The sequence below is a fragment of the Corythoichthys intestinalis genome, chromosome 18, assembly GCF_030265065.1.
Source record: "Corythoichthys intestinalis isolate RoL2023-P3 chromosome 18, ASM3026506v1, whole genome shotgun sequence".
NCBI classification, from domain to species: Eukaryota; Metazoa; Chordata; class Actinopteri; order Syngnathiformes; family Syngnathidae; genus Corythoichthys; species Corythoichthys intestinalis.
Window position 1 is genome coordinate 43,344,072 of NC_080412.1, and position 10,929 is coordinate 43,355,000.

The 10,929-nt window shown below is 37.2% G+C and overlaps 1 protein-coding gene across 2 annotated transcripts in view; it reads left to right on the forward strand.

The window, feature by feature from the left end:
- The first annotated feature begins 77 nt into the window (after positions 1-77).
- Positions 78-10,929, forward strand: part of LOC130906296 (ribonucleoside-diphosphate reductase large subunit-like) — a 24,212-nt gene continuing 13,360 nt past the window's right edge. For both annotated transcript variants that reach the window (XM_057820465.1, XM_057820464.1), the window contains exons 1-12: positions 78-1,137; positions 2,986-3,074; positions 3,140-3,317; positions 3,408-3,508; positions 6,944-7,003; positions 7,064-7,103; positions 7,189-7,351; positions 7,426-7,567; positions 7,647-7,730; positions 9,564-9,725; positions 9,808-9,887; positions 9,948-10,149. In XM_057820465.1, coding sequence (XP_057676448.1) covers positions 1,119-1,137; positions 2,986-3,074; positions 3,140-3,317; positions 3,408-3,508; positions 6,944-7,003; positions 7,064-7,103; positions 7,189-7,351; positions 7,426-7,567; positions 7,647-7,730; positions 9,564-9,725; positions 9,808-9,887; positions 9,948-10,149 — 1,320 coding nt within the window. In that variant the 5' untranslated portion in view covers positions 78-1,118. The remainder of the gene's footprint in view (positions 1,138-2,985; positions 3,075-3,139; positions 3,318-3,407; positions 3,509-6,943; positions 7,004-7,063; positions 7,104-7,188; positions 7,352-7,425; positions 7,568-7,646; positions 7,731-9,563; positions 9,726-9,807; positions 9,888-9,947; positions 10,150-10,929) is intronic.

Consider the following 10,929-nt stretch of genomic DNA (forward strand, 5'->3'; position numbering starts at 1 on the left):
AAATCGTAGGGAATTTTGAAACTTGGGTAAAGAAAATATTTCACAACATTGCATAAAAAAATGTTAGCTTAAATGTAGCTATGCGAACAGGTGTTGTTATGCTAACATTAGGGGCATTTCCGGTGTTCGTTTTACACAATGCGCATGCGCACATCGGTTAAAGGCGAGTACTCACTTCATTCATATTGTTGAGTTTTATCTTTTACTGCCTCAAAATACTTTTTCCATGTATTTCCCTCTCATACATTTAACTATTGTGTTTTCTTGTGGTAGTTTTAAAGCAATGTCGTTCTATTGACCACATTAGTTACGTAGCATATTTAAAACTTTATTTGATATAACGACGTTTAAGTATTTAAAGGCATTTTTAGTACAGTACGTTCTGCCTGTATGCATCGAAACGAAACAAGTTGAAAGCGCACGGTAGTTCTTAAATTCGCCTCTTGTAGGACGTTTTGCCGATGTAAGACATTTTGGCAGAACACCGATTTAAGTACGGCGTGTAGCTTGTCCTAAAGTCAACCATTCAGTATTATTAATATAAATAAAGGCATGTAAGTGTAGTTGGGTGTTGTCGGCATAACAATAAAAGCTCATTATTATTATTTTTATTATCAGGCAGCAGGTACAGTGCCTTGAACGAATTTCGTTTCTTCATGTAATTCCATTTAACTTTTGGGGTTGTGACGAAATAGTTTCAAAATGATTTAAGCACTGTAAAAATCGGTATTAATCCGGGATATTGTTTTATGAACTGTTTCGTTTACTGTTCTGTTAATATTGCTGTGCCGACGTTGTCTGGACTTAATTGTTTTTTCCTGTCGAAACATGTATTTTGAGTATTCCCGCCACATTCAGAGGGAAGCCGGAAGTTGTTATACGTTCCTATAGACGCATAACGATTGGTTGACTTTACAGCAAGTCTCATCTGATTGGCTGAGCTGCCGGTGCAATGTTCTTCAACTGGTTTGACGATCGTTGGCGCTCTCATTGTCAGATTCAACTGCTTCAACAGATGTTGTATTGTAAAAGTTGATGTTTAAACGTCAACTTCGAGCCATTTTCAAAGTTACCGCAAAGGAGAAAAACAACCGGAGCTGAACAATCAAGCTGTCAACATGCACGTCATCAAAAGAGGTATTCTTTAAACATTTTTTTGAAGAGCTTCTGTGATTTTAAAAGCATCAAAATATAATTTGAAAAATATGCTGACATTGATGAGGATGGACGGACAACCTATTTGAACTGCGAATTATTACTGCCAACTCTCAGTTCAAATGGTTTGGACGTCCATTGCCGTCAATGACAGCAAACAAGCAAAATTTCAACAAAGGAATGCTCAGCGCTAACCTGTCTTTTTTTTTTTTTCAAATAATAAATGTAGGGCTGCACCTATCGATTATTTTAGTAGTCGATTAATCTATCAACTAGTTCGTTCGAGTAATCGGATTAGGATTGCAGAATTTTAGATGTAAAACAAAGGCTTGCTAAAATTGCACTTTCAAAAGAGCTTTGAATGCGAATACAAAATAAATTGCCCGAGTGTTTCTTCAAAGTATGCCGAATTGCACTCTCATTTAAAAAATTAAAATAAAATACCTGATTATAGCCTCAAACAGTATAAAACAATAAATAAATGAGGATCTAAGTATAACAAAAGAACAACTGGCTAACTTGCATAGCAAAAGTCAGCGAACTTAAATGCTGTAAAATGCTAACGATTTTTACAATGCCCTTAACCAATCATCCAAACACAAATTCCCACAAAAGGCGGCTAAATGTACCTGTAAACTAAATTACAAATAGATGAAAAAACATATTAGCTCAAACAAAAACTTAACTTATGTTGTTCTTAACAGAGAGCAGCTGGATTCAGCCATGTTAAATGAAATAAGTCATATTCACTGTTGCCACTAGAGGGAAGTGTATCCGCCCAAATCAATAAAACTAAATGCAAACTCTTTCAAATCAAACCATCACATCACAACTCTTAATTAAACCAATACTCGAAGCAGCAAAATTTGATTCAAAGATTTTTTCTGATTGACCCACTTGAGTTAATCGATTAATCGTTTCACCTCTAATATTTAGACATCACTCGTAAGTTTTATTTTAACTCAGTGTCACTATAATTTGCACAAAACAAATTTTGCACAATGTGTTTCTGTATTTTATCCATTAATTATTTAGCATAGGGCTGCAGCTATCGATTATTTAAGTCATCGATTAATCTCGTTCGAATAATCGAGTCATCGGATTAGAAACATTTAATGTGTTGCAGAATACATTTTAGGAGATGTAAAACAAAGACTTTCAAAAGAGCATTAAATGCGAATACAAAATAAAATTCCTGAGTGTTTCTTCAAACTACGCAAATATGCACTTGCATTTCACTAGAGCAGTAAATGCATTGAAAACTAAATTAAAATACCTCATCTTAGCCTCAAACGGTATTAAAAAAAAATAAAATAAATGAGGATAAGTTCGACAAAAGAACAGTTGGCTAACTCGCATAGCAAAAGTCCGCTAACTTAAATGTTATAAAATACTAACTTTTTTTTTACAGTCCTCTTAACAAATCGTTCGAACACATAATCCCACAAAAAACTGTTAAATATACCTATAAACTAAATTAGGAATGCAGTAAAAAACATTAGCTCAGACAAAAACTTACCTTATGTTGGTCTTAACAGGGAGCGGCTGGATCCAGTCATGTTAGATGAGTTATGTCATATTCACTGTTACCACAAGAGGGCAGTCTATCCACCCAAATGAATAAAACTAAATGCGAACACTTTCAAAACAAACTATTACAATGCCTATCTAATTAAAGGAATCTTCGAAGGAGCAAAATTTGATTCGAATCTTTTTTCTAATCGAATTAGTCAAGTTAATCAATTAATCGTTGCAGTACTAATATAGAGCTTATACTGTATGTCCTAATGTGGCACTGTCCTATAAATCTTGTACTTTTTTTGTTCCCAGATGGTCGCCGAGAGGCAGTTAGTTTTGATAAAATCACATCTCGCATCCAGAAGCTTTGCTATGGCCTCAATTTTGACTTTTTGGACCCTGTAAGTTGAAATCTTCGGCCTAAAAGCTCCAGCGCAGTATAATTTACTGTGTTTTATCTCGGCAGGCCGGGATAACAATGAAGGTGATCCAGGGTTTGTACAACGGAGTGACCACGGTGGAGCTGGACACTCTGGCTGCCGAGACCGCCGCCACGTTAACCACCAAACATCCTGATTACGCCATCCTGGCTGCACGGATTGCCGTTTCCAACCTGCATAAGGAGACCAAGAAAGTTTTTAGTGGTAGGTTTGACACGGGTTGTCAAATGAAGAGGCAGCCATTATGAATACAATCTTACAAAGTGTTAAATTCTCTTCTTTTGTTTTATGAAGACGTGATGGAGGACCTCTACGCCTACATCAACCCCATCAACAAGCGTCACCTCCCAATGATCTCCAAAGAGACACTTGACATTGTTCGGGAAAACAAAGCTGTAAGTATAATTAAATTCTAGGTCCAAAAGAGACAAAAAACTTAAAAGGGGGGGAAAAAAACAAGACAAGAATAACATTTGTGTCAAAAATATATATATATTCTAGGGCTGTCAAACGATTAAAATTTTTAATCGAGTTAATTACAGCTTAAAAATTAATTAATCGTAATTAATGGCAATTCAAACCATCTATAAAATATGCCATATTTTTCTGTAAATTATTGTTGGAATGGAAACATAAGACACAAGACGAATATATACATTCTACATACGGTACATAAGTACTGTATTTGTTTATTATAACAATAAATCAACAAGATGGCATTAACATTATTAACATTCTCTTAAAGCGATCCATGGATAGAAAGACTAGTTCTTAAAAGATAAATGTTAGTACAAGTTATAGAAATTTTATATTAAAACCCCTCTTAATGTTTTCGTTTTATTAAAATTTCTAAAATTTTCAATCAAAAAATAAACTAGTAGCTCGCCATTGTTGATGTCAATAATTACACCATGCTCACTCATGATACTAACCCATAAAATCAGTTGGACCCAAACGCCAGCAGAGGGCGCCAAACACCAAAAAACAAGTAACAAGCGGACATTACACTGTACTGTCATTTTGGTCTGTTTGAGCGAGGCATGTGCGTTAATTGCGTCAAATATTTTAACATGATTAATTAAAAAAATGTTTTTAAATTACCGCCCGTTAACGCGATAATTTTGACAGCCCTAATATTTTCTGAATCAAGATGTAATTTTATGAGAAATATTTTTAGATATTAGTCATATAAATGTGTAATATTTTTTAAAAAATCCCAATTCTGAATCAAACTGGTAATATCAGGTGAGTAAAACACTATTTTGCAAACAAACAAAAAACAACTTTACAAGCAGTAGGTCGTGTTTTTTTTTTGTTTTTTTTTTTTTTTCTTTTTTTTTTTTTTTTTTTCTTTTGAATTTTAATATACAAATGCTGAAATTTTTGAGCAAATGTGATGAATGAATAAAAGCCAACAAAAAGCAATTGGCACTTTTGTGAAAGGCAATACATTTTTATATATATACTGTATATATATAACATCATTCAACACAAGGCAATTTAAAGTACTTTACGTCACATGAAGATCCACATAGATTAAATGATACGTAAAAATCACATCATCAAGAAAGTTAATAGGAAATAGAAATAAAACTAGAAAATGAATGTAAACAAACAAAACATTGAAACAGGTAATACAATGACACAAAAAATCACATTAAATCATCAAGAGAGTTTAAAAAAAACAAAAAAACAATTGAAATCGGAAATGGAAATAAACCAAAAAATGAGTAAACAACATATAACTAGAAATTTGAAATACAGTACATGGTACACTGCTGGCCAAAAGTATTGGCACCCCTGCAATTCTGTCAGATAATGCTCAATTTCTCCCAGAAAATGATTGCCATTACAAATGCTTTGGTAGTGATATATTTATTTATTTTGCTTGCAATGACAAAAACGAAAAGAGAATGGGGAAAGAAAAAAAAAAAGATCCTTTAACACAAAACTACATAAATGGGCCGGACAAAAGTATTGGCACCCTCAACCTAATACTTGGTAGCACAACCTTTAGACAAAATAACTGCGAACAAACGGTTCCGGTATCCATCAATGACATTCTTACAATGCTTTGCTGGAATTTTAGACCATTGTTCTTTGGCCAACTGCTCCAGGTCGTCTGAATGAAAAGGGACTCTATGGTAGGATACCCAGGAAGACCCCACTTCTGACCCTGAGACATAAAAAAGCCAGGCTGGAGTTTGCCAAAATTTACCTGAGAAAGCCAAGAACGTTTTGGAGGAATGTTCTCTGATCAGATTAGACCAGGGGTGCCCAATCCCGGGTCTCGAGAGCCCCTATCCAGCTTGTTTTCCGTGTCTCCCTCCTTTAACACACCTGAATCAAATGATCAGCTCTGCAGCAGCCTGATAACGATCCTGATTAGTTGATTCAGGTGTGTTAGAGGAGGGAGACATGGAAAACAAGCTGGATAGGGGCTCTCGAGGACCGGGATTGGGCACCCCTAGATTAGACAAAAGTAGAGCTTTTTCAGAAAAGGCATCAAGATAGAGTTTACAGGGGGAAATAACAAGGCTTTCAAAGAAAAGAACACGGTCCCCCTAGTCAAACATGGCGGAGGTTCCCTGATGTTTTGGGGTTGCTTTGCTTCCTCTGGCACTGGGCTGCTTAACCGTGTGCATGGAATTATAAAGTATGAAGACTACCAACAAATTTTGCAGCATAATGTAGGGCCCAGTGTGAGAAAGCTGGGTCTCCCTCAGAGGTCATGGGTTTTCCAGCAGGACAATGGCCCAAAACACATTTCAAAAAACACTATAAAATGGTTTGAGAGAAAGCACTGGAGACCTCTAAAGTGGCCAGCAATGAGTCCAGACCTGAATCCCATAGATACCCTGTGGAGAGATCTGAAAATGGCAGTTCGGAGAAGGCACCCTTCAAACCTCAGAGACCTGGAGCAGTTGGTCAAAGAAGAGTGGTCCAAAATTCCAGCAGAGCATTATTGTAAGAAACTCATTGATGGATAAAGCGGTTGTTTGCAGTTATTTTTTCTAAAGGTTGTGCTAATAAGTATTAGGCTGAGGGTGCCAATACTTTTGTCCGGCCTATTTTTGGAGTTTTGTGTAAAATGATAATGATTACGGTTTTTTTAAATTCTCTTTTGTGTTTTTTCATTGCAAGCAAAATAAATGAAGGTATTACTGCTAAAGCATTTGTAATTACAATCATTGAGCATTATCTGACAGCATTGCAGGGGTGCCAATACTTGTGGCCAGCAGTGTACATGTATACATATAGCACATGGACTTTTACTCGAATAAAATTACAGTTCTTCCTACTACATGATACATTTTGTTTTTGGTCATATTACATGGATTAAAGGTCTACATCGTAGTGACGGAAATCCGTCAGCAGAGGGTGCTGGTGGGTCGTAATACATGAGGGATTAGTTGACTGATCAATTTCACTGTTAATGTGAATTATTGTTAAACAGGAATAACGTAGAAAAATCTTTGATTGTATAGCTACCGAGCCCTCTTTCACGAGATCAACACTACAAACCTGTCAATCATCGCTAACTTTAAGTACCAAACACCAGCTGGTGATCAAGAAATAAAACAAGTTTGGTCGCATTGGTTAGCTAGGAGGGAGGTTAGAGGCAGTACAAGCATGAAGCAGAAAAAAAAAATTTTTTTTTAAATTAAAAACCTGATTCCGATCCTCTGAAAAATGGTGCGATGGGCCGAATTACATCCCTACTAAAAACTTAATGCTAAATGTCCAATTAATGAAAATAGGGGGATTTACCCTCAATGAGTGATCATTTAATTGCAGATTTGATATCTCCTTCTTACTGTATTTTGCAGCGCCTCAACTCTGCCATCATTTACGACCGAGACTTTTCCTACAACTACTTTGGTTTTAAGGTGATTTGATCTCCAACCCGTCTTTGGAGGCCCTATGTAACTTTCCTGTTCTTTCCGTAGACTCTTGAGCGATCATATTTGTTGAAAATAAATGGCAAAGGTGAGAGTTTTTACTAAAGCGACACAAAACCAAATCCAAGTCAGTTGTTTTTAATGTTTTTGTTAACCAAGCTTTGTTTGCGTAGTGGCGGAGAGACCCCAGCACATGCTAATGAGAGTGGCGGTGGGCATTCACCGAGAAGACGTCGACGCGGCCATCGAAACGTACAATCTTCTGTCAGAGAAATGGTTCACGCACGCCTCCCCCACTCTTTTCAACGCTGGGACCAACAAGCCACAATTGTCCAGGTGAGCACAACTGGAGTTAAGCTAGCAGAACCAATTACACTGTTTGATTGAATGTATCCTCCTTTTTTTAACAGCTGCTTCCTTCTAGCAATGCAGGATGACAGCATTGATGGGATTTATGACACATTGAAACAATGCGCCCTCATTTCGAAATCAGCAGGAGGCATAGGCCTAGCGGTTAGCTGCATTAGAGCTACTGGCAGCTACATTGCCGGGGTGAGTGTGTCACAAAACTACAGTGAATTAGCTTAAAACATGCGTCATGTTTTATCATTTTTGACCATTTTCATTACAGACAAACGGCACTTCGAATGGGCTGGTTCCTATGCTTCGTGTTTACAACAACACGGCACGCTATGTTGACCAAGGAGGCAACAAGGTTAATTTTGAGTTGTCCGTTAATGACTTTTTCAATCAATCAATCAACTTTATTTGTAAAGCACATTTTTAAAAAATCCGCCAAGGAGTCCAAAGTGCTTTACATACCATAAAACAGCAAAATAAGTTATCTTTCAAAGATAAAACAAACACAAACCAATTTTTTTAAACCAATATCCCAATCCAATCCAATACCGATATATGCTGTCGTTGTTATAACATATTATGGCTAATTGTATTGTGATGCCCCACTGGTTGCTTTAAAGTGCCTACAACAGGAGAAAAAAAGTCTTAAATAGCATTATTATGTGAATTAAAATCATATTTTGAGACAATTCGACTATATACAACAATTTGGCAAAGCGCAGATGACGAGAAATTAGTCTTTTAATGTGCCGTTTAGCCACGCCTACCTTTATAGGGCTCTAGCGTCCCCAAGAGGAGGATGACGTCAGCAGGGTCATGGTTTTATCTGATTTAGAATTCAACCCATTGAGGGGGAATTTGCTGCAAAATGTCATTGTTTCAGTCTCTCTACGCCAATATTTTAACAGGATATTCTTTTTATCGAAGTATTTTCCCCCAATTGCTAAATAAATGGTATGGTCATGACAAATAACAGTCTTGTGCTAAATGGAATATGTAGTATTAAAAATTGATTTATTCAGTACGACATGGCAAAATTACTCTATAATAGTCAAAACTGTCGACTTCACCTTTACTGTCGCACCTCCCGAACGATGTTTTATGCCACCGGAATTAGTCCGGCTTTTGTCACTTACCTGCCCCGGCTTAGGAGAGCGTAAACAAACCAGGAGGCGTGACTGCTAGCCGACATGCTAACCCGAACTGAGTGATGTTTCAAAGTCTATTCTCGGCTTTCGAAGCGAAAAATGACTCAAAACTACCCGGGATCATATCACACGGCGGCGGGGTTGTCGATTGTCTTCGCTGATTGGCAACCCGCCTGGCGGCGAGCAAGTTATAGCTCGTCCCCTGCTTCGGGAGGAGAGCATGTTTGCTGGGGAAGCGGGTGGAGAATTACCACCGGACAAACTGGCCGACGTCGGAGGAGCGTTAAGCTGCCACATTGTCAGCACGAATATGTCTTCAATCTCTGCAGCAATACTGACAGCACTCCTGTATCGAGTCACATGACATTTTGGAGGGAAAATGACAAGCAGTACTCAATTTGGACATTTAGGGATGTACGTAGTTTTTAAGGGGTGTTCTCACTTTTGTTGCCAGGGTTTTAGATATTAATGGCTATATTCTGAGTTATTTTGAGGGGAAAATAAATTACCTCTATTATATAAGCTGCACACAGACTACTTTTCATTGTATCAAAGTGTCATTTTGTCAGTGTTGTCCCATGAAAAGATATACTTAAATATCTGCAGAAATGCGAGGAGTGTACTCACTTTTGTGATACCCTGTGTATGTATAAAATGCTCTTAACAAATCGTTCAAATGCATATTCCCACAAAAAACGGCTAAATATACCTATGAGCTAAATTACAATTGCATAAAAAATCATATTAGCTCAAACAACAGGGAGCAGCTGGATTCAGCCATGTTGAATGAGTTAAGTCATACTCACTGTTGCCCTTAGAGGGCAGTGTATCCAGCCAGATCAATAAAACTGAAGGCAAACATTTTCAGAAGAAATCATTACAACCTCACTCTAATTAAATGAATACTCGAAGAAGCAAAATTTGATATAAAGCTCATTTGTAATCGAATTACTTGAGTTAATCGATTAATCGTTGCACTTCTAAAGTTAAATATCAAGTTTATTTGAATTGGAAGTATTCATTCACTCCTGTTTTTCCAGAGACCCGGTGCGTTTGCAGTCTACTTAGAGCCCTGGCATTGTGATGTTTTTGACTTTTTGGAGTTGAAGAAGAACACAGGTAAAGAGGAGCAAAGAGCTCGAGACCTTTTCTTCGCCATGTGGATCCCTGACCTCTTCATGAAACGAGTGGAAAGCAATCAGGTTCATTGGAAGAAAAAAAAAATCTTCCCTTAATTGCTTTTTATTCGATTTTGAATGTTATTTCCCTATCTTGCTGTTGTAGGAATGGTCACTAATGTGCCCCAATGAGTGCCCCGGATTGGATGAGTGCTGGGGAGAAAAGTTTGAGGAGCTCTACACCAGGTAGGGGAAAATTTGATAAACTACTCATGTTTCGGCTCCAACTTCCAATTTGTTCTTCAGATACGAGAGAGAGGGCCGGGCTAAACGCGTGGTGAAAGCTCAGCAGGTTTGGTACGCCATCATCGAGTCGCAGACAGAAACCGGCACTCCGTACATGTTGTACAAGGACTCCTGCAACAGAAAGAGCAACCAGCAGAACCTCGGGACTATAAAATCCAGCAACCTGTGCACGGAGATTGTAGAATACACCAGCAAAGATGAGGTACGACATATTTTATTGACGTGGTGTAGAATAATTGCGATGTTTTAACTCGTGCTGTCAAGTTTATCGCGTTAACGGGCCGTAATTAATCACGTTAAAATTAGGGCTGCAGCTATCGAATATTTTAGTAATCGAGTAATCGACTGAAAATTCTGCCGATTAATCGAGTAATCGTATAAAATATACATGACCAAAAAAAGACATTTCATCTAATATTGAACCGTTTTCAGTCAGTCAATGTCTTTATTTTTTATGTACATTGTTGAAAACAGCCAACAATTGCATCTCAGATGTGACTAGGGGGGAAAAATCACTGCTTTCACTCAAAAAACTTCTAGATCATATTAAAAAAAACAAAAAACATATTTCTTATCTAAAAATGTAATTACACTTGGTAATACACAGCACTTAAAAGCTTGGTGTTTTTCCCACATGTTTCAATTGAATTTCCATTTGTGTCAAGCTATTTTTAACTTCTATTTAAGTTTTGAGTTAGTCTAAACTGTAAGTCCTGATAGGATTTTGAGTTTTTGCAGTGTTCAAAATAAATGTATGATACCTGCTGTATTGGAGCACATTAGGGACCAGTGCTACTTGGTGTTTTATCCAGCAATGACTACTGAGCTAAAATTGACAGTTAGCATTTTTATTTTACACCCCCATCACTCTACAGCGCTATGTTTTCACAGATTAAATAAAGCCAGTATGTAAAACACGTTAACCACGCAGCGACAGTGGTCATAATTAATAGGAACGTAGCCTTCCTCAGGGCTAACGTTA